The sequence below is a fragment of the Protopterus annectens genome, chromosome 10.part0 (assembly GCF_019279795.1).
Source record: "Protopterus annectens isolate FY-2018-M chromosome 10.part0, PAN1.0, whole genome shotgun sequence".
NCBI lineage: Eukaryota > Metazoa > Chordata > Ceratodontiformes > Protopteridae > Protopterus > Protopterus annectens.
In genome coordinates this window covers 1098378832-1098398541 of record NC_056744.1, presented here as the reverse complement: position 1 = coordinate 1098398541, position 19710 = coordinate 1098378832, and the positions used below count along the sequence as shown (strand labels likewise).

General features: G+C 38.9%; 1 protein-coding gene across 2 annotated transcripts in view; it reads right to left on the bottom strand.

Annotated features, from left to right (window-relative positions):
* Positions 1-19710, bottom strand: part of LOC122813496 (cytochrome P450 4B1-like) — a 1102348-nt gene that overhangs the window by 228084 nt on the left and 854554 nt on the right. For both annotated transcript variants that reach the window (XM_044085840.1, XM_044085839.1), the window contains exon 8: positions 9711-9901. In XM_044085840.1, coding sequence (XP_043941775.1) covers positions 9711-9901 — 191 coding nt within the window. The remainder of the gene's footprint in view (positions 1-9710; positions 9902-19710) is intronic.

Here is a 19710-nt window from a genome sequence, read left to right as displayed (position 1 = left end):
TCTTGGTCTATAAGAAGCTTGTGTTTGAGGTCTTCCTCTGGAGCGTCTATATCTACCCCTCTGAGGCCTGTCTGAAGTGGGAAAGGACCAATTTTTTGAAGGCCAATTCCTGCTGAATCTAGGTGGCTGTACTTGTAAGAAATCTTTAACTGTTTGCATGGATTTCGCCTTATCCTCCATCTTTTTAATCACCTCTTCAGCTTTTGATCCAAACAAAACATTATGCTGAACAGGAGCATCCAATAATTTAGCCTTTACTTGTTCAGGCAAATTTTGTTCCTTTAGCCATGCATGCCTTCTAATGACTGTGCCGGAGGCAGCAGCCCTACAAGAAGCCTCCAAGGCATCAAATCCACAGTGTAAACCATGCTTCCCAACTTGTTCAGTGGCATGCAATAAGTCATGTAATTCCTTATCATCTACACAGGCAGAAATGGGAGTAAGCTTTTGTTTTAAAACAGACAAGAGAAATTGCTGGTATTTCAGCATATGAAACTGACAGTTTAAAGCCCTAATGGACAAAGTAGCAGAAGTGTACACTTTTTTTGCCCCATCTTTCTAAGGATCGAGAATCCTTTTCAGTAGGAATGGGATTTTTGGCAGAAGCGGCCTTAACTCCCTTAGGACCCTGAGAAATGGTTTCAGGGTCAGCAGAAGGGTTCTTGTATAAAAACTGGTGGGAATCAGGAACCCTGTAATATCTATCAGGCTTAACAGGAGCAGGAGGAAAAGAGTCAGGGGTTAATTTAGCCTCCGAAAAGGCATCATCCACAATATCCAAAACAGGAGGCATAGCCAGGAGTCTATGTTGGGGAAGAAGAAGAAAATCCCTCAGTCTTTTCTTAGATTCCGAATACTCCTGTCCTTCCCAGTGGAAATGTTCCCTCATTTCATGCAAAGTTTCCCCAAAAGAGAAATCCTCAGGGGGAGAAGCTGAAGGAATGGATTCCTCAGCATCAGAATCCTCATAAGGAGGGAAAGAATATTCCTGGTCAGAAGAAGAAACTGAAGAAACAGAAGCCTGATCAGAGGAATCATAATAAACATCCTGCCTTGGCCTTTTATTTGGAGGGGGATGTGAACCCCTAATCATAGTAAGTAAATCCTCCACCATCTTGAGTAACTGTTTCTGTGACTTGGGAGCCGGTTCAGAAGAGGCCTGTGTTGCAGTCTTTGATTTAGAAGGAGTCTTTGCCTTTGTCTTTGGCTTTGCCTTTATTAGAAGCTGAGTAGGCCTGAAAACCCCTTCGGAAGCCGGTACCTGCACAGCGGCTCCGGACCCATCCGAAGGAGCATTGTCCGAAGGTCCTGCAATAGAAATATTTAAAGGCCTGGTTGGCTCCTCATGAGAGTCCGTTTCGGCCATCGGTTCTGAAATGGCCGACGACAGGGGCTGCAAAAGCACCTCACTGACGACGGCCAAACCTGAAGCTGGCTCCGCTTGTGCGCTATCATCAGATTTGGACCTCGGAGGCCTGTCTTTATCCTTGCAATGTTTGTGAACTCCGGTAGCCGGAACCGTATCCGACGACATTTTGTAGTTAAAGCGCCTAACGAAGTAATGAAAAGCAAAATCGTACCTTCGCTTAATTGTACGTTGATTGAATCTATCACAAAACCGACAACTAGCTACGTCATGGTCAGGGCCTAAGCAAGGAATACAGTAAGAATGAAAATCCTTATGAGGTATTTGCTTCCCACATGAAGTACAATTATTAACTTTTTCTGACATCGGAGTGGAGCAAGAAAAAAGTTTCCCCAACAGGGTACTTAGCTTTGAGTGGAGAAGAAAATCTTCGGACCGAAGTTTATCAGAAAAAATCGTCAGGAGTCCGCCGACCGGCACTTGCGAACTGCTATCACCGCACGGCAAGAAAGACTGGAGAAGATGGTGTCGGCTGTCAGCTTTGTACTGCTGGTGCTCTGACGTCAGGGAGCATGGCTGAACAGCCGACATTGGACCCAGACTTTGGGATTCTGGCCGACCGAGGACTGCCTGCCGGCAGGGGAGAACCCTACAGTCATGACTGCAACAGTGAAACATGATGAACATCTTGTTCAGTATGCTGAGGTCCAAAATTAGCCTCCAGTCCACTGTCTTTTTTGCCACTAAAAAGAATCTTGAGTAAAATCTGGATCCTATTTGGTCTGGTGGGACTGTTTGGGATGACTCTTTTTTTCTAGCAGCTTTAGAACTTCTTGTGCTGCTGCATCCCTCTGACTGGGTGGAACATTGGGGATTCGTCTTAGAGGCCTGGGGTAAAGGTCAAAGGGGATATGGTAACCTCTGGTCATTATCATCTGCACCCAGGAATCTGATGTTATCAAGTGCCAGGCCAGGTGGTGCAGAGGTAAGCAATCCAGCCTCTCTTCAGGAATACTAAGAGAGCTGTCCAGAGAAAGAATCCCTGGAGACCTGATTTCACAGGCCTCCTCTGCCATGGGAGAGGTGTCTTCCTGATGAGTTCCCCCCCTGTCCTGGGGAGAGAGCTCACCACATGTGTCACAGAAAGGCCCTTGGGATATTTTAAACCACATCTTCCTGCCTCTATGATTCCTGGTATAGGATCATTGAGGGCCGGAAAAGCATATGCCCATGGCAGATAGGTTCTTTCCATCTTTCTCACATCTGGCTAATGTGTCTTTAACATTTGGGCCAAAGAAAGAGGACTCATCAACAGGAAAATTGATGTAGGAAGACTTGAAGGGATCCACAAAGTCACACAAGTGCATCCAAACGTGACGTCTCATGACAACACCTGAACCGGCTGCTCTGGCTGCCCCCTCAGTTGTAAGGGCAATCATCTGCATGGAACAGTTAGAAATGGACTCTACGGTGGCAAGCTGAGAGTCACCTTTATCATGCACCTCAGCAGGCAATACCCCTGCTTGCACATTCTCTTGTGAGGCGGCTCTTCGGGGGGAACATCTGAATGGACTCTGAAGAGTGGGCACCCTGTAACAGGGTGTCTTGCTGCTCCCATGCCCAATGTCCCAGTGTAGTGGCTGAGTCAGCTGCATACCAGAGGAGATATGGAAGTCAGGTTCCGATGCTGAAGGGGCCAACTGCATGGTTGCAGAAGCGAGAGCCCTCTCCATCACCTGGAAGGCAGACCCACCGGAAGAGGGATGGGAGCCCGGAACTGAGAAGGACAACCTCGAAACCAGGGTCACACCCCACTCTGATGAGCACCACCTCCACCTCCAAGAGGACTCAAAGCCATCAAAACAGCCAGAACCACAGACGGTGCCATAGAAAAAACTGGCACCAAACTAGGGGTCATGGTGCTGACAGGCCAATCACGGTCTTGAGGGTGGATTGGCTCTGACTGAACAGTGGTCCATACGGTAGGCACCGGAACCATCAAAGTGTGCAACACAGGAACTGAAGGAGTTGGCACCAGGATAGGCATCAGTACCATAGGTTCATAGGTTCATAGATTAGTACTAAGCTAACTGCCCTTGCAAGCCATTTTAAGCCTAGCCAATTATCCCTTGTGAGACTCAAACCCTGCACCTTGTGTTTGTAAGGCAAACACCTTAACCATTAGGCCACCCTCCTACCAAGGCCTCCAAATCCTGAGAGAAGGTTGAAGGAGGATTATATGATGGACTCTGTGGAGAAACTCCTCAGCTCCAGATAGGAGGGTGGTCTTGGATGGGGTTGGGATGCCTCTGGCTGCTAGGTGGTGATCAATAAGCCTCACTAGATCCAGTTCCAAAACACTCCTGGTTGAACAGGTGGATAACCCGAAGGAGAGTTGGGTCTGTCAAGAAAAGGACTGAATGGTTGTACAAGAAAGGGGTCGATGAAGGAAGAGTATCCTGTCCTGGCTAAAGCTTCACCTTTCAACACCGAGGTCAAAGTATTGTGATGGGGAGGGAGTGACCAGATTAGAGGAAGAAACTATTTTTGGTGCTGAAAGGGTGTCTGGTACTGAGGAAATTATCGGCAGAAGATATGGTTGTTGGTTCTGTGGAAAAGGTTGTTGTTGGCACCGTAGAGGGAGCCGTAGGCTCTGGTGCCAATAGTGTCAGTGCTGATAGTTTTGGAAATTTTGTCTTTGGCTTAATAAGAGTCTTAATAGGCTTTGGTTCCATAGAACTTGGAAATGTTGGAACCAAATCACTTCTCTTTTTAGTGTCTTTCTTAGGAGGTGTTGAGACCTCCACCTCAGAAAGTGCCTCCGAAAATGGAGTCTTTAACAGTCCTTTTAGTGTTCATTTATTTTTATGCTCTGCTAAAGTGCGAGAGCTGAATCCTGGACAAAGTTCACAGGGAAGCTGAACTTGAAGGTGGGGAACTCTGAGACAACAGACACAAGAAAGATGCCCATCAGAGTTGGGCATCTTTCTACCACATCATCACATGGCTTAAATCTGGTTGTCCCCTTTTTATCAGGCATTATGACTATCTAGAAAAAACAAGAAGATGAAAATCCAGTCAGAAAAGTGTAAACCAGGGAGAGACAGATGAAGGCACAGAAAGATTGAAATTTATGTCATATATTATTATTTTTTTTAAAGAGTGTTAAGTAAGGTATAAGAGAAGGGGAAGGGGGAAAAGGGAGGAAAACTAATGATGACATAACAATTACCACAATGGTAAGGGAGGGCCTGTACCGGCAATGGTACAAAGAATACCAAACTGGTAATAGGGAGGAGAAAAAACACTCATAGAAGAAACAAAGGGTAAGTGACGCTATCAACAACTACTAAAGAAAGAAACTACTTCAAGAAAAACAAGAATATTATTATAAAATAGAAAAATAATGACTACTTAGCTGAGAGCTGGCTTGACACGTCTTGTATACTATGCGGCAAACGAGATCTGAGGAGATGAGGAGAAGCTTGTTGTATTGGCCGAGTTGGTTCCGAGGACGGAACTGAAACTCATCAGTAAGGAAAGAATGAAGACTAACAACATCAGAGCACATATTCCTGGGTGACAGAATGGAAAGAAGCATTCCATATCAGCTGAAATAAGTAATTACATAGCAACAAAATGGCATTAACTAAATTAAGTCTACTTTCATGCAAGCTAACAAACCATCTAGACATGCTTTTAACTCAGATTTGTTTTATCACCTTACTTCTTTCTTCTCCTCCTAGGAGGATTTCCCAATCACTCTATAACAATGCTACATGTAGCTTTACTTTCATTAAGAATAAAAAGGTCCCAAGTATCTCCAATCTTTTCAGATTGTTCAAGTAGATAAATATTTCCATCATCTTTCTGCTGTTTCATCTGTCTTTGGTGCTAAGAGGGTGTTACACCCTCGGTCCTTGAATTAGACTTGCGACCTTTGCCTAAGTCACCAGGGTGCAGTCAAAATCATTCCTCAGACATGGATTCCAGTATGCCACTTATACTAGGGTGAGTATGGAAAGAATCTAAGCAACAGCAGGATGGTCCTTTCCACTGTATGTGAAATCTGCTGTCATACAGCCTAGCATTCTGGTTGGATTTCAGCATTAGTCATGCTCTGCAGTATTGATCTTGGTTTCACTATAAGCTGAGAGCAGATTTTTGAACAATAAATTCTGCAACTCCTATCATATTTGAGATCTTCCTTTTCTGATTTGATTACTGTTTGGTACTAGAGCAATTTTCAGTTATTATTAATCTGATTAAAACTTCTAGATCCTTTGGCGGCTGATCATTTTTTAGGATATTAACATGCAAGTGTTTTGGATTCCCAGCTTTGTCGTTATAGCTGCCTGGGCATTACTTCACTTTCTTAGGATCCATGTAATGAAGCAGACTAATGGTGGGATTCAGAACCTCAGTGGAGGAGCTCAACAACCAAGGTCACCATTCATGCTAACTCATTCACAGGTTCATAGGTAAGTAGTAGACTTGCTGTCAATTTCCCTTTTTGTGCTTGAATTAACCCAACCCATTTGGTTAGAGACTGTCCTTACCCATCCCATGGTCGATAATTATATATCTAATGAGAAAACTCAGATCATACTATATACATAAAAACAGATCCACCACGGCTAAAAACATATAACTTTAATAACTTAATAAAATATAATAAACAAGAGATAAGCAGTTTCACAACAAGTGCTTCATCAGATCTACACTTTACTCTAAAACCAATCTATTTAAAACTTCTTCTTTCGGCTTTTTCCCGGTTAGGGGTCGCCACAGCAGATCACCTGTCTGCTCATGATTGGCAGTGGGGTTTTACAGTGTCGAGTTGCCAGCCCGGCGCCCAACCTTCCACAGAAGGCACACACACGCACACACTCACACCTAGGGCCAATTTAGAGTGTCCAATCCACCAACATGCTGTAGCATGTCTTTGGGATGTGGGAGGAAACCGAAGCACCCGGAGGAAACCCACACGACCACAGGGAGGACATGCAGACTCTGCACAGTTTGCACCCCAGCCGAGAATCGAACCGGAAAACCTCTTGCTGTGAGACGGCAACGCTAACCGCTGCACCACCATGGCTGCCCAAAACCAATCTATTTAAAACAAAATTAACAAATCAAAAAACAGAATCAATTAAGCAATATTAAAATCAGTGATATAACCTTTGTGCCTTTAAAGCTGGTCTTAAAGGCATTCAAGCCTGGAAACTCATCTGCCTGTAATGTTGCAGTCTATTTTGATTCAGCCAATTCAGTCATATTCTTTAGATCCCCTCCCCTAGCATTTGATTAAATCACATGAAGAGTCATAAAAACAAAGGAAACAGAGCATTAGCTGGATTGTTCAACCTAATATCACCCATGTGTTGTAAAATATGTTCTTTAAATAGCCTGTTAGTCTTTCCCACATAAAATGATGTACATAATTTACAGGTTGCTAAATAAACTAAATTTTTGGTTTTACAGTCCACATATACCTTGCAACTACAACTGATACCAGATATAGGATGTTGGAATAAATGTGATTTATTAATATACTTGCAAGCTTTGCAGTTACAACAAGTATTTTTTTATTCCCTTTTCGGCCCTTAACAAAGTTGTCTCTTTAAAGAATGATTATTCTTAAAAGCAAAACTAGGCTTATCACTTACTATTAATCTAATATTGTCATCCAACAATAATACTGGCCAATTGTTTTTGACTATGCTGCAGACTACTCCTACCTCACTACTGTAGGTGAGAACTAATCTGTTCTTCATCCCAGAGTCTTGCTTCCAGGTAGAGGTTTGTTTCCATCTACAAAAATATGGTCTCCCATCATCAGATCTCATCTCACCAACTAAAGATGAACATTGTTGCATCTCATAACCATACCCTCTTTTAACAAATTCCTTGCTCAATTGTTCACAAACACGCAAAAAAAAATATCTTGATCAGTATGAAGCCTAGACATCCTGAGAAACTGACCTTTTAAAATACTCCTGTAGATGTGAGGGGGGTGCATACTGGAGAGATCTAGCAAATGATTTCTTCAGCAATATTTCCTAAAAAGACGTGTACTCATTTTTCCATCTTGACCTATGGATATACATACATCTAAAAAATCAATGGTACATGCTGAATATTTCATACTAAATCTAAAACAAGTGCTACATCCCTCCACGTATTTAATAAATTTACTTAACATGTCTACTGTGCCATCCCACAAAATAAAAATATCATCTACGAAAAGTTTATAAAATGTTAAATGTGTTGAATATTGGTGATTACTCAATACATAGGTAGTTTCCCAGTTTGCCATAACCAAACTGGCATAACTGTTAGCGCAGGGCATTGAGAGTGGAGGGGGAGAGTCCAAAGCTGGAGAGTTGTGATAATAGCAAAGGGTGGGAAACTATGTCAAATGCCTTTGAAAGATCTAAGAATATGGTAAATACAATTTTCTAATTATCATGAGCTATGTTAATAGTATCCAGGAAAGAAATAAGGGCAGTTGTAGTGCTGTGGCCAGGTCTGAACCCATGTTGTGTGGGAGACAAGAGGTGGTTCTTAAATAGATAGGGCATTAGCTGAAGGTGAATACACTTTTTCAAGATCTTAGAGATAGGGGACAGAATAGTGATAGGCCGAAAGCTGGGGATATCATTTTTTGCCACCTTTGTGAAGAGGGAGAATGAAGGCTTTCTTCCATATTTTGGGGGGACATAAGATTCTTGGATGGATCTGTTGATTAGGATGCTTATAGGGAATGTAATGCCTTTGGCTGTAATCTTAGAAATGTAGGGGATAAATTATCAGTAGCATTAGAGCGGGATTTGAGCTTAAGGAGTAGTCTTTTAGAAATGAATATGAATGTGCACATCAACATATCACTATCTACTACCTAGTTTTCCTTCATATTATCTCTCTATTCTCCAGTTTAAAAGTTTCTGTTAAGCATTTCCATTTTATTTAATTTTCTGCATGTGTATTCCACATCACTTTACATCTGCAAAGAAATACAGAATCTGTTGATAGAAATATTTTGTCCAGCATATACTACCCTAAAACACGAACTGATGCTCTTTTCCTTTATTAGCCTGTTTTTCTTATTCTCTCCGCTTAGTCAGGACTGTTCCCTTATTTTTATATATTCATATCTTAATACCTTCACAATTCTGCTACCAGTAAAACCTTTTCCTAAGTTTGCAGTAGTTTTCAACACTTCTCAAGTGAAATGAAACATTTGTATTCTATCACCCTTGTAGTTGGCAATCCATTTTTGTACAAAGAAACTGTCATTATATAGATTAGATTTTTTTTAGGCAGCATTTTCTCCTCTTCTTTCTGGATAATATCTTTCACACTTTTTCAAGTCTGACTTTTGTGGCAAGTGCTGCAACATCTGGTTGGTGCTACATCCAGGCTACTGTAACAAATATAGCAGAAAATGAGTTCCCCTCAACACAGCGCACTCTCTGCAGTCTGAAACTGCTGAGTTACTTGTGGCCTGTATCAAGAGATACTGGCCTGTTTTGTCTTTTGCAACTAGACACCTCATACCCACTGCTTCAGGACTTCCTATACTCCTTGCTTATGCCCTTTTTATTTTTAATTTTTTGCTATCCTCCCTGACAGAAAAGTTTGCTCTAAATATTTATCTCCAGCTGGGTCAGGCACATGAAATCGTTTGCTGCAGCAAAATCACTAAGCCTTGGCCTTTCATCATCCAACCCCAACTATTATCTACTGTAATGTATTTTTTATTTGCATATTCTGAGGTCATTTTGATACATTTTTAGTTTCTAATTTGACCAAACGTGCTTGTTATTCTGTTATCCAGCACTTTCTCTCTTCCTCTTTATATGAACACACTCTCTCTCTCTCAGTTCTATACATGCCATTCAGCACATCAGGCAATGACAGCCCCTCCAGGCACTTGTTTCTGCAGCGGTTCCAGTTTTATGGGTTCAGGTTGCTAGCCCGGTGCCCAACCCTCCTTGGAGGGTGTGCCACACACTCGCACAAACACTCACACCTAGGACCAGTTTAGAGTATCTGATCAACCTACTGCATGTCTTTGGAATGTGGGAGGAAACTGGAGCACCCAGAAGAAACCCACAGGAATATGGGGGAAGCCATGAAGACTCTGCACAGAAGGCACCCCAGCCAAGAATCGAACTGGAGAACCTCTTGCTGTGAGGTGACAACACTAACGGCTGCACCACTATGTCACCCTTATATGAGCACTGTACTATAATTTATTCATCACTGTTCTCCAGAGGATTGAATGCATTCTTTGAAAACATTATCATTTTTGCATAAGTTTTAGAAAATATAGGCTCACCATTCAAGTGCTTCTCTTCCATTAAGAATATGCAGGATTTCTTCCCTGCACTTTGTCTGGTGCTCTGGGTAAATAGCCATGCAATACATAATCCAGGAAATGCCACTCGCTGTAGTATCATGGCCTGCAAACATGAAAGTGTCAACCTCAGCACAGATATCTTCATCTGACAGCCCTTTTCCATCTTCATCCTGAATAAGAAAGCAAAAAAAGCCATTTTATATGCATGCATGCATGCTGGTACCGTTCTAAACAGCAAACAAATGTATTAAATTTAGTCTTTTGGCTGCAGAACTGCAAACCTAAGAAAAGTAATTCTGAAACATGGAGAATGGTATTAAGACCGTGTTACCACAGACAGTAATCTAAAGTTAAAGAGTCCAGGGGTTGCTCAAGGGTTTAGTGTTACCTTAACTAAAGAGCTGGTGGCTGCATATGTTACCTATCCATCCCTTATATCTCTATTTTAATTTAAGGCCTCTGACAATGGCAGCATAAATATATAAGGTCTCTTATAATGGCAGTGTAACATATATAAGTACAAGAGTCAGTGGTTCCACTGTAGCTCACTTGCATCTGATGCTGGCATATCAGACGGTGCATTCTTCTGTTCCAACAATAGATTTTGGATTAATTTTCCAATAGGAACACTGACATGCAGTACATCATGGGTGATGTTCTTTTGAGATGCCATCCTTTGGATGAGAAGTTAAATTAAGGTCCCAGCTACCTGAGAACTAAGAACAGAGGAGGGATGCATGGTATTTATTGAAAAAGAGTAGGAGTGATTTTAGTAAACATTTTACTTATTGCAATCACATTTTTTCTACACATAAAAACTTAAGTAAATAAAATAAAAATAAAAATATCAATTATTCAAATAAATTATTTCAGGGTGAATAAACAATATGTGCTGTCATTCCATTACTTATTAATTTCATAACTCAATCCACTTTTTCAGAGTGAAAAAAGTAATCATCTCCTTTACAACCTCATTCATCTCCCAAGTTTCATTTATATAAAAGTCTTCACATCTTCCACTTCTGAAATTCTCCAAATGGCCAACATTACCTATTTACTATTTCTTGAACATTTCACTTCCTGTCCTTAACAAATAATGTCCTTATTAATCTCTGATATTTATAATACTTCATCCTTTTTAACAAATTTCTCCAGGCAAAAATTTACCCTATCATGGGTCTACTTCAGTTCAGCAAAAAACCTTTTGAACGAATGGCTCTTTGTCGAACACTAATTGTCAAAAGCTTGCTCTGTTGAACGGACGTTTTAGCAAATTTTTTCCTAGGGGAAAAAAACTCTTAGCCATCGTTGGGAATTTGTCCTTTTCCCCACTGTAGTGCAATCTCAGACTTGGTATATTTAATTGGGGGTGGAGTGGGGGGCATATCCGCCACCTTGGCAGGTTTTAAATTTTGTGAAGTTTTTCCCATTTGTTATGCTGTCCAAGCATTTTTTTCTCCTAGGAAAAATTTGCTAAAATGTCCATTCGACGGAGCAAGCTTTTGACAATTAGCATTCAACAAAAAGCCGTTCACTCAAAAGTTTTTTTGCTGAAGTGATATAGACCCCTATTACAATATACAAACACATGACTCAATGTTTCTTCTTCATTATACCCTTCTACTGTAAATTTCAATCTTACCATAACCTTTTCCCTCATTTTCCCTTATTTGCTATGTTCTTAAGTGAAAGCCAACACAAAAAGTTCTGCAGCTGACTTGTATTGACTTTCACTCCTTTCCTTCAACATTTTAGTTGCACATCTGACAGAGTAGTCTAAATATATGTTGCAAAATTATTTTTCATTATACCATTTCCTTCTTTCACAAGGTCAGATTCCCAAACTAAATTTCAACACTCTTATTTTTAATGCTTCATGTGAAAGACTAGTTGTCATGGATTTCCATCTTATCCCTAAGCTTAACATATGAATCATCTCCCCATACCTGACACGGGTCATCTTTATCAACAGCATTTTTCTTCTGTATGTAACACATCTAATATAACCATTGTCAGGTAAGATGGTTTGTGACTGTGATTTCCCTGCATATAACATGAATACTTATGTTTTTATTTTATTTATTTTGCCTTTTCCTTTACTGCAGTGATGGTTTAATTTAAATGTGTTTTTCTTGTTTTTCTTTCTTTTATATTTTTATATATATATTTTTTAATTTGAGATTTAAAAAGTTATTGGTTAGGGCCAGTTACCCAATATTTGTGCAGCATTCCTGAACTCCAAATGGGGTAACTGCATCTGAACTGTGGAAGGAATTGAGAAGCAGCATTTTTAAAGGTAAGCAGAACAGAACATGGTTACTCTGTGAGAACTGGCATACAGGTAGAACTATGTGACTGCTTTTCATTTCTTGTTTACAGTTTGCATATTTGCATTGTTTTCTCATCTTTCGAACTTGTTTTACTGCAGAGTATGGGGCTTAACTGTATCTGAACTGGTAGATTTGAGAAACAGCATTTTCATTTAAAGATCAACTAACAAAAACTTAATTATTCAGAATAGAAAACACTTACAAGCAGATCAAATACATGCTCATGATCACTTTTCGGTAACAGAAGAAAGTCTTAAAAAGTTTTTCTTGATAAAAATTAAAGTTATGTACTCACCATAACTATGCATCTGTGTTGGCCCTTTTCACTCTTCCTCAACTACTGGGGTGTTGGATCCAACTTGGCTTACTAGACTCTTGGATCCTACTCTTGGACTCCTCTCTTTACCTATAATGCCCCAGTCAACCTGCTATAGCTCAGCTCAGATTCACTGCCTTATAATTTATAAGAGGAACTAACCTTAGGTTAAGACAAAGTAAAAACTAGTAGTAGCAGAAATGGGGCTCAAACCTGGGACAGATATTCCACCACAACCATAAGATCACTCCAGGAGATAAAAGGAAGGGGGACTGAGAGGGGAAAGTTGGGGAAAAAATGAAAACACACAATACAGATATTTAGCTATGGTGAATACATAACTGTAATGCCTGATGTCCTTTTCATTTGTTCCTCAGCTATTAGAATAGAGGCCCTAGCTATGTGCACCTTGTGGCCCTTATGGAAGGATATTTCAGAGTACTGCAGAAGCAATAGCAGCCCTGCTTCTGGAAGTCAAATCCAATTTGAAATGAGCAATAAAAGTATGAACACTGGCCACGTAGTTGCTGCACAAATGTTGTCAAGAGAAGTTCTAAACCAGAGGTGGAAGATGTAGCCATGGAAGGTTTTATGATATGTAAATCAAGTCTATTTATTTTTTAGCATTTAAGTAACAAAAAATGTTTTTCTGAACTGGTCAAATGAATGAGAATTATACACAGGAACTTTACTGTTGCAAGCATAAGCAAGTCATCATTGCCATTCATGAAAGGCAACCTAAATAAGCCATGGAACCCCATCTGGGGGATATAAACACCTTAGAGTAGCTGTTGAAAAAAGGAGAGGGGATAAATGAAGGGACCATTAAGGAACAATTTCAAATCATGTGTTCTACTACTGGCAAAGCAATGGCAAAACTCATTTAGTAATGGGTGTGGATTTTTGGTAAGAAGATGTCCTGCATTAAAAAATGTGAAACAGAATTCAAGAAAATTTATCACCACATTAGAAAATTTGAAAACTGAAATTGTTTTTCAAAGCTTAGGAGGACTACAATAACATAAGGAAAAGTGGAGGGAAGAAGTAGTAAAAGGAAAGATGTGATAAGTTGCAGAAAAGTGATTCAGGTTTACAAAGGAAATGGCAGATGCACTGAGAAGGAAAAATGGCCTGCACAAGAATAAAGAAGGGGGTTGTAGAAAGAACCTGTAAGGACAGCAAAGGGCAGCCTTGGCCATTATAGTTTTTTAGACTTATAGATAATCCAAGACCATTGAGTCTTATGGCCATTTGCACCTTGCCAGTGCCCTCTCTCTCAGGCTACACCTTTCTCCAGGAGGGTCATGCCAATCAATCACAAAGTACATTTTTGGATACCCATCTAGTCATCTAGGTTATGTTTAAAGGCAAACATTGTTTCAAACCACATAACATATAGGGGAAGCTTATACCACAGGTTTTGGGAAGAGTTGTTCAATAAACTTGTCCCGCCACTGTGTTTTATTACTAGACAGTCTGTATGCAGACTATAACATGCCTAGCTAATAATAAGATAGTGACCAAAGGTGAGAATCAAACCATGTACCTTGTTTCTGTGAGGTAAAACACCTTAACCAGTATGCCAGTCCTCAAACCCCAATAAACAGAAGCTTCTGAACTCTGTGTATTAACTGTTAACTCCATAGGGGTATCCACTGGTGAAGTTTAGGTCCTCAGTTCAAGTGTTGGTAGACCCACTGGACTTAAGGAGAAACAGGAGGTCCAGGACAGCCATGCCTCTAATGGCATGATAAACAAGACAGAGATCTCCACTCAAACATCTATAAGACATTGAATAAAAGGATACAGCTTCCAATCTATTTTGGTAGCTCAGGGACCTCAAGACAGTGATTTGTTATTTTTTTGTTAGGACCTTTGGGGTCTTTCTAATTGTCTGATATGTTTAGTGAGATACATTCTGAAGGGGACATTGTACTCATTAACTGGTCTAGTCAATGCTGAGTATAACTGAGTACCTCTTTAAACCTTGATATTTCATTGGCCATTGGCTGTGCTTAATTAAAGAATTTCCTGGCAACCACTGTCACATGATGATCAAAGGAGACAGAGTTATCATACCAGGTTCTTGAGCCCCTGACTACATTTTCATTTTGTAGAGCTATGATGTCTATACAGTACAATGAGGGGAACGACTGTCTACCAAAAGTAATGACACTACACTTTTTAGCATTTAGTTTGAGGCCATTTTTGGTACAACAAGTGTTTAGCTAGGGAGAATTCATTATGAAGGGTTTGAATAGCTCCCTGCACTGAGCCTGGAGAGACAGTACTGGTCACTTTCTTACTTTCTAATGAGGTGACTGCAACTTGCACGAATTCTGTCTTTCAACTAGTTTGCTATCCATCATATTGCATATAGATCAATTTTAAAGTGTTTAGCTTCTGTTTGATGCCTGCCAGCATGCGTATAGTATCAAAGGGCATGGCCAGATCAAAATATGCAATGTGTAACACATAGCCTCCATCTACAGCCTCCAAAACCCTTTTGAAGAAGCTTACCATATACAGGATAATGGATACACCCTTCACAAAGCAAACTGCTGGGGATTAAGTTCAATAATATTCTTTACTTTCTAGTTTATGTCAATTATAACATGTTCCATGTCAATTATAACATGTTCCATGTCTTTTGCAGAACAGGCTTGCTAGACTGGTAAGTTTGTAATTTCCTGGGTCAGCTGTCAGGCTATGCTTATGGAGGAACAGTATCACAGCAATGAGCCACTTATCAGGGACAAAACTAGTAGCTAAACATGGGTTAAACAGACTAAACAGTGGGTGTATAACGGTATGATCAACGCTATTAATTAACTATGTATGCTGTTAGGTCCCATGAAAGAGGTATCTTTGGTTTTGATTAGTACTTTCAGTAAATGATCTTTAAGGATAACTTTGGATTAAGGAATTCAGGTATTTCATGGCTTTGGATAGAAGGTTCAGGGATGAAGTTGGAACTAAATTTCTTTGCAAGGATATTGGCAATGACTGTTGGGTCAGTAAAGGAAGTGTCATTAAGAAGAAGTTCAAACTAATATAAAGTTTTGTTTCCTAGTTTTGTAACACAACTAAGAAAATATTTATAATTATTTTTGGCTTCAGAGGCCAGTGTAAGTTCAAGGTCTTTTTAGTGGATCTTTTTTTTGCATTGCTTTTGATAATTTCCTTTAGAAGAGGGTTTGCAGTCTGCTTTATAATTTAAAGAGTGTGTTTCTTTTGTTGACGAGTACATTTATAGTGGTGGACCAAGAGGGTGGTTTTCTTTTGAATCTTCCATAATGCTTTGCTCTTGTAGGGACTTCTAGATCTATGCATTTTTAAATGGGTGTAGAATTCCTTAGTGAAACTTGCTGCAGTATGATGGTCAAAGATGGGGCAGTCTTAAGTAAATTTTGATATTTCATCATAGATTAGGTTGAAGTTTGCTTGTCTGTAGTCCTTCTACAGGGGCTTTAGGAAGTTTAAAGGAGAAAGTTACAAGTTTGTGATCAGACTGCTGGAGAAGGGGATATCAGAGGAGTAGTGTAAGATGCAGCCAGGTTTGTAAACATTGGGTCAAGAGTGCAAGTTCATTTACCAAGTGCTCAAGAGAGTTTTTCTTTATAAAATCTAGTAATTTTGTGGTATGCTCGACATTGATAGTGTAGATGTTCCAGCATATTAAAAGGTAGTTAAAATCACCCAAAATAATAGATTTTTTGTTAATACGGAGATTATTTAGAGCACTGAGGAACCGTACATGGCCATTAGGGGACAAAGAAAGTGTTCTGTAACAGGCTAGTAATCCGTAATTAATGGAGTGATCTGTAGTGCAGTGAATTCAGTTTGTGGATCCCTAAGGATCTGCCTGGAGGCAATATTTTCCTGGAGAAACACTGAGACCCTACCACAATTACTATCAAGTCTGTTGATATGCAAAGCGCAAAACTCAGGAATACAGGGAGTGTTCTCTTTCCATTTAAACTAAGTCTCAATAGTCAAACACATACTTGGATGCTCTACAAATGCCAGAATATTTCTAGGTCATCTAATCTATTATTTAGACTTCTGGCATTGAGAAGAGACAACAAAATATTATTCAATTTCAGGAATGATATGTTAGTTATTCTGAAATATCCTCCAGTTGCACTCTGTCTAAAACAATGACACTAGGGATGGTAAAGGCTTTAGCCAGAATGCAGAAGCCTTTAAATGGGAGGTGCAGGCAGTCCTTACCAAAAGAAGATGGACATGTCATGTATCTCATCCCATGCTGACACATGCTGGACCTCCCTGGAATGACTCAAAATATTTAACCAATTACTGAACCTTATTATTTTTTTCTTTATATCTAGGCATGATTTGAGGTAAAGGAAGGATTCCATTCAGGACCAATGTCTTATCTGGATTTGTAACATGCAAGAAAAGTTCTGACATGTCCCTCCGCATGTTAGTGTAAAAACAGCCGTTTAAAAAATTAGCTACTGTAACTGGATGGGATATTTTTTTCTGTATGTAATTAAGAGGAGGAGGTGTAAACCATATGCTTTTCACCCACTGAATGCATTTAACTCAGGATATCCAGGAATATGGACTGGCCCTCTCACTCCTTTTTAAATATCACCAACTAAATAATTTATAATTTCCTAATCAAAATGCTCTCCAAAATCTATGACATAGCAAGGCCAAACATCTTCTAATCAGATTACCCTTGACCCCCTCCAAAACTGCTTCATGCTTCTCTGCTATTAAATGTCCACAAAAACAAACATAAACCCTAGGCCTGTGTTATCAAACCATGTCAGTTTATTTACACATCCCCCAAAGTTGAACATCACTGTATCTCAACATTCCAAACATCCATTCATCTCCACAGTTAGCAATTCCTAGTTACAGCTTTATTATTGTAACCAACAATAGACCATCACAGAATAGTAAAACCCCAGGATCTCATAGAATCTCTACCCTTTACATGTTTATTCTATCCATGCCTCTTAACAATCTTTCTTACTTATCCTATTCCAAAACTATGGAACTCCCCCATTCAAATTACAAGTATTCTCAACTTTACATCTTTAACAAATGACCAAAAACATACCTCTTTAAAGTGGAAATCAGTATATGCTTTAATTTTTAATAAACAAAACTTCAGCATTAAACCTACTAAACAACCATCTACTTTACATTAGTATAACATGCAAGGCCTCCACCTCTCTCCTACCTATATAACACATTCCACAACAACTCTACATCTGCTGCGCACTTACTTCTTCCCATTCACAGAGACCTCCTAGACATACTTCACTATGTAAAAAACAGTAGTAGCCAGTTCAGCTGTACTTCTCTTAACAACACACCCCTTTAACTATGTATGTATGTATTGTTTAGCTTCATTACTTTTTTACAATATGTTCTTTATGTATCTCTGTTGTTTTCAGTGCTATCTATGTTTATGTAAAATATAACTTTCTGCATCACTATCACAATTATTTTTCACTGCGATTGTCTCCAAATATGACAGATCATCTGGAGAACCATTATCAAGGCAGTCACGTAAGTGATTTGTGTCTATGCCAACACTCCCTTCCTTTACATTTGTGCTACAGTGAAGGGTGACCCTTGCCTCATGTTCAGTCTAGACTATCCTTATTTCCCACTAAGCATTAATTTTCACATCACAAAAGAGTATGCTAACAAATGCCAAATACAACAAATCAAGAGTTTCAGTCATGCCACTGAAATCTAAAAGTAGGAATGTTGAACATATCTAGCAAAATGCATAAAAGGTAATCCACTGTTAAGAATAAATATTTTATACAGAAGCCATTCCCAGTTAGCCTTTATTGTACAGTGTCATAATTTTTATGTTCATATCTTGAGATTAGTGTTTTTCATCTTGAAATTCATAGAATTCCATAACAAGATTTAAACAATAACATTTTACCTTATCAGCAATTCATGAGAATGTAATAATCTTGAAGTGAACAGGAAAAAAAATACTATTGTGTTGTAATGCCTGTCAGTCAGGAGAGTGATAATGTTCCTAAGCATTGTACAACTTACACCTTCACTAGGTTTCACAGTGATGTCTGATGCTTACTCTTTTTTTGGAGAACCTGTACCACCCAACAAAAAGTAGCCTGTACCCATCACTGCTCTTTACACACATTCTGTAGTATGTAACACATACACTGGAGACAGAATTTCAAGTTCAGTGCACTTTATTTACAGCAACATATAAAGGCAAACTGAAAATTAGCTTAATTCTGTAGTCATAAAGTCTCTTAAAAATGAACTCTTACACATACTTCCTTTGTTTGGCTCAGGTTCATTGGAGTTTACTCGGTTGCATGTACCTCACATGAAGCCTTTTATATATGGAAGATGAGAATGTTGAGAACTAGAATATATGAACGCATCTTCTATTAAATAGAAGAATATTTTAAATGTATTATGTAAGCTTGGTCAGCAATATCAGAATTTCAGGAAGTTTATTTTTCATGTACTAGACTTTGTAGATGCTAGTTCCAAATGCAGGAACAGTGAAGACAAATTAGAATTTAGGGAATTTCAATGGCAAGTTAAGATGAATGCTTACAATAACCCTGGCTTAAATACATCCCTGAATTATGAATGTATACTAAAGAAGCAAAAAGCAAAAAAAGAAAAGTTGCAAGCTACAAATGCATATTAATGTTTGGTATGTTATTTATGCATGTTTTATATTATTTATAAACAAAACAGTGTAAGAAACTTCTCTGTGTGGAAGATTTTCAGTTCATATATTTCTAGTTAATCACTGTATATTAATCAGATCAGACAATAGTAGTAGAAGTAGCGAACTTAAACTTATCTTAAGTCAAAACAAAACCAAAACAAAAAATAATAATAGAAAATATATATATGTAAGGGTTATATATTATTATGACAGCTACTAAGTAGGGCAGGACCAGCTCGAATGTCACACTGATGGGGGAAAGGATGTAAATTTAACATGTGTACCAGTAACACTTTGTTTTACAGCACAATAAACAACTCCCATGCATGATCAAAAGTATATATATATATATATATATATATATATATATATATATTTAGAAAGCTTGTGAGGAAATTATTACTCTATTTTTGTTTTACTTGGATCGCTTGTCTGTGTACTTAATAAAGGATTTTCGACTGGAAACAGACTGCCTGCCTTGCTTGGATTACTTTCAAATACTTAGTAATGCTGTACAATTATATATATTTTCCTATTATTATTATTATTTTTTTATTATTTTTTATTTTTTGTTTTGGTTTTGTTTTGACTTAAGACGAGTTTAAATTCGCTACTTCA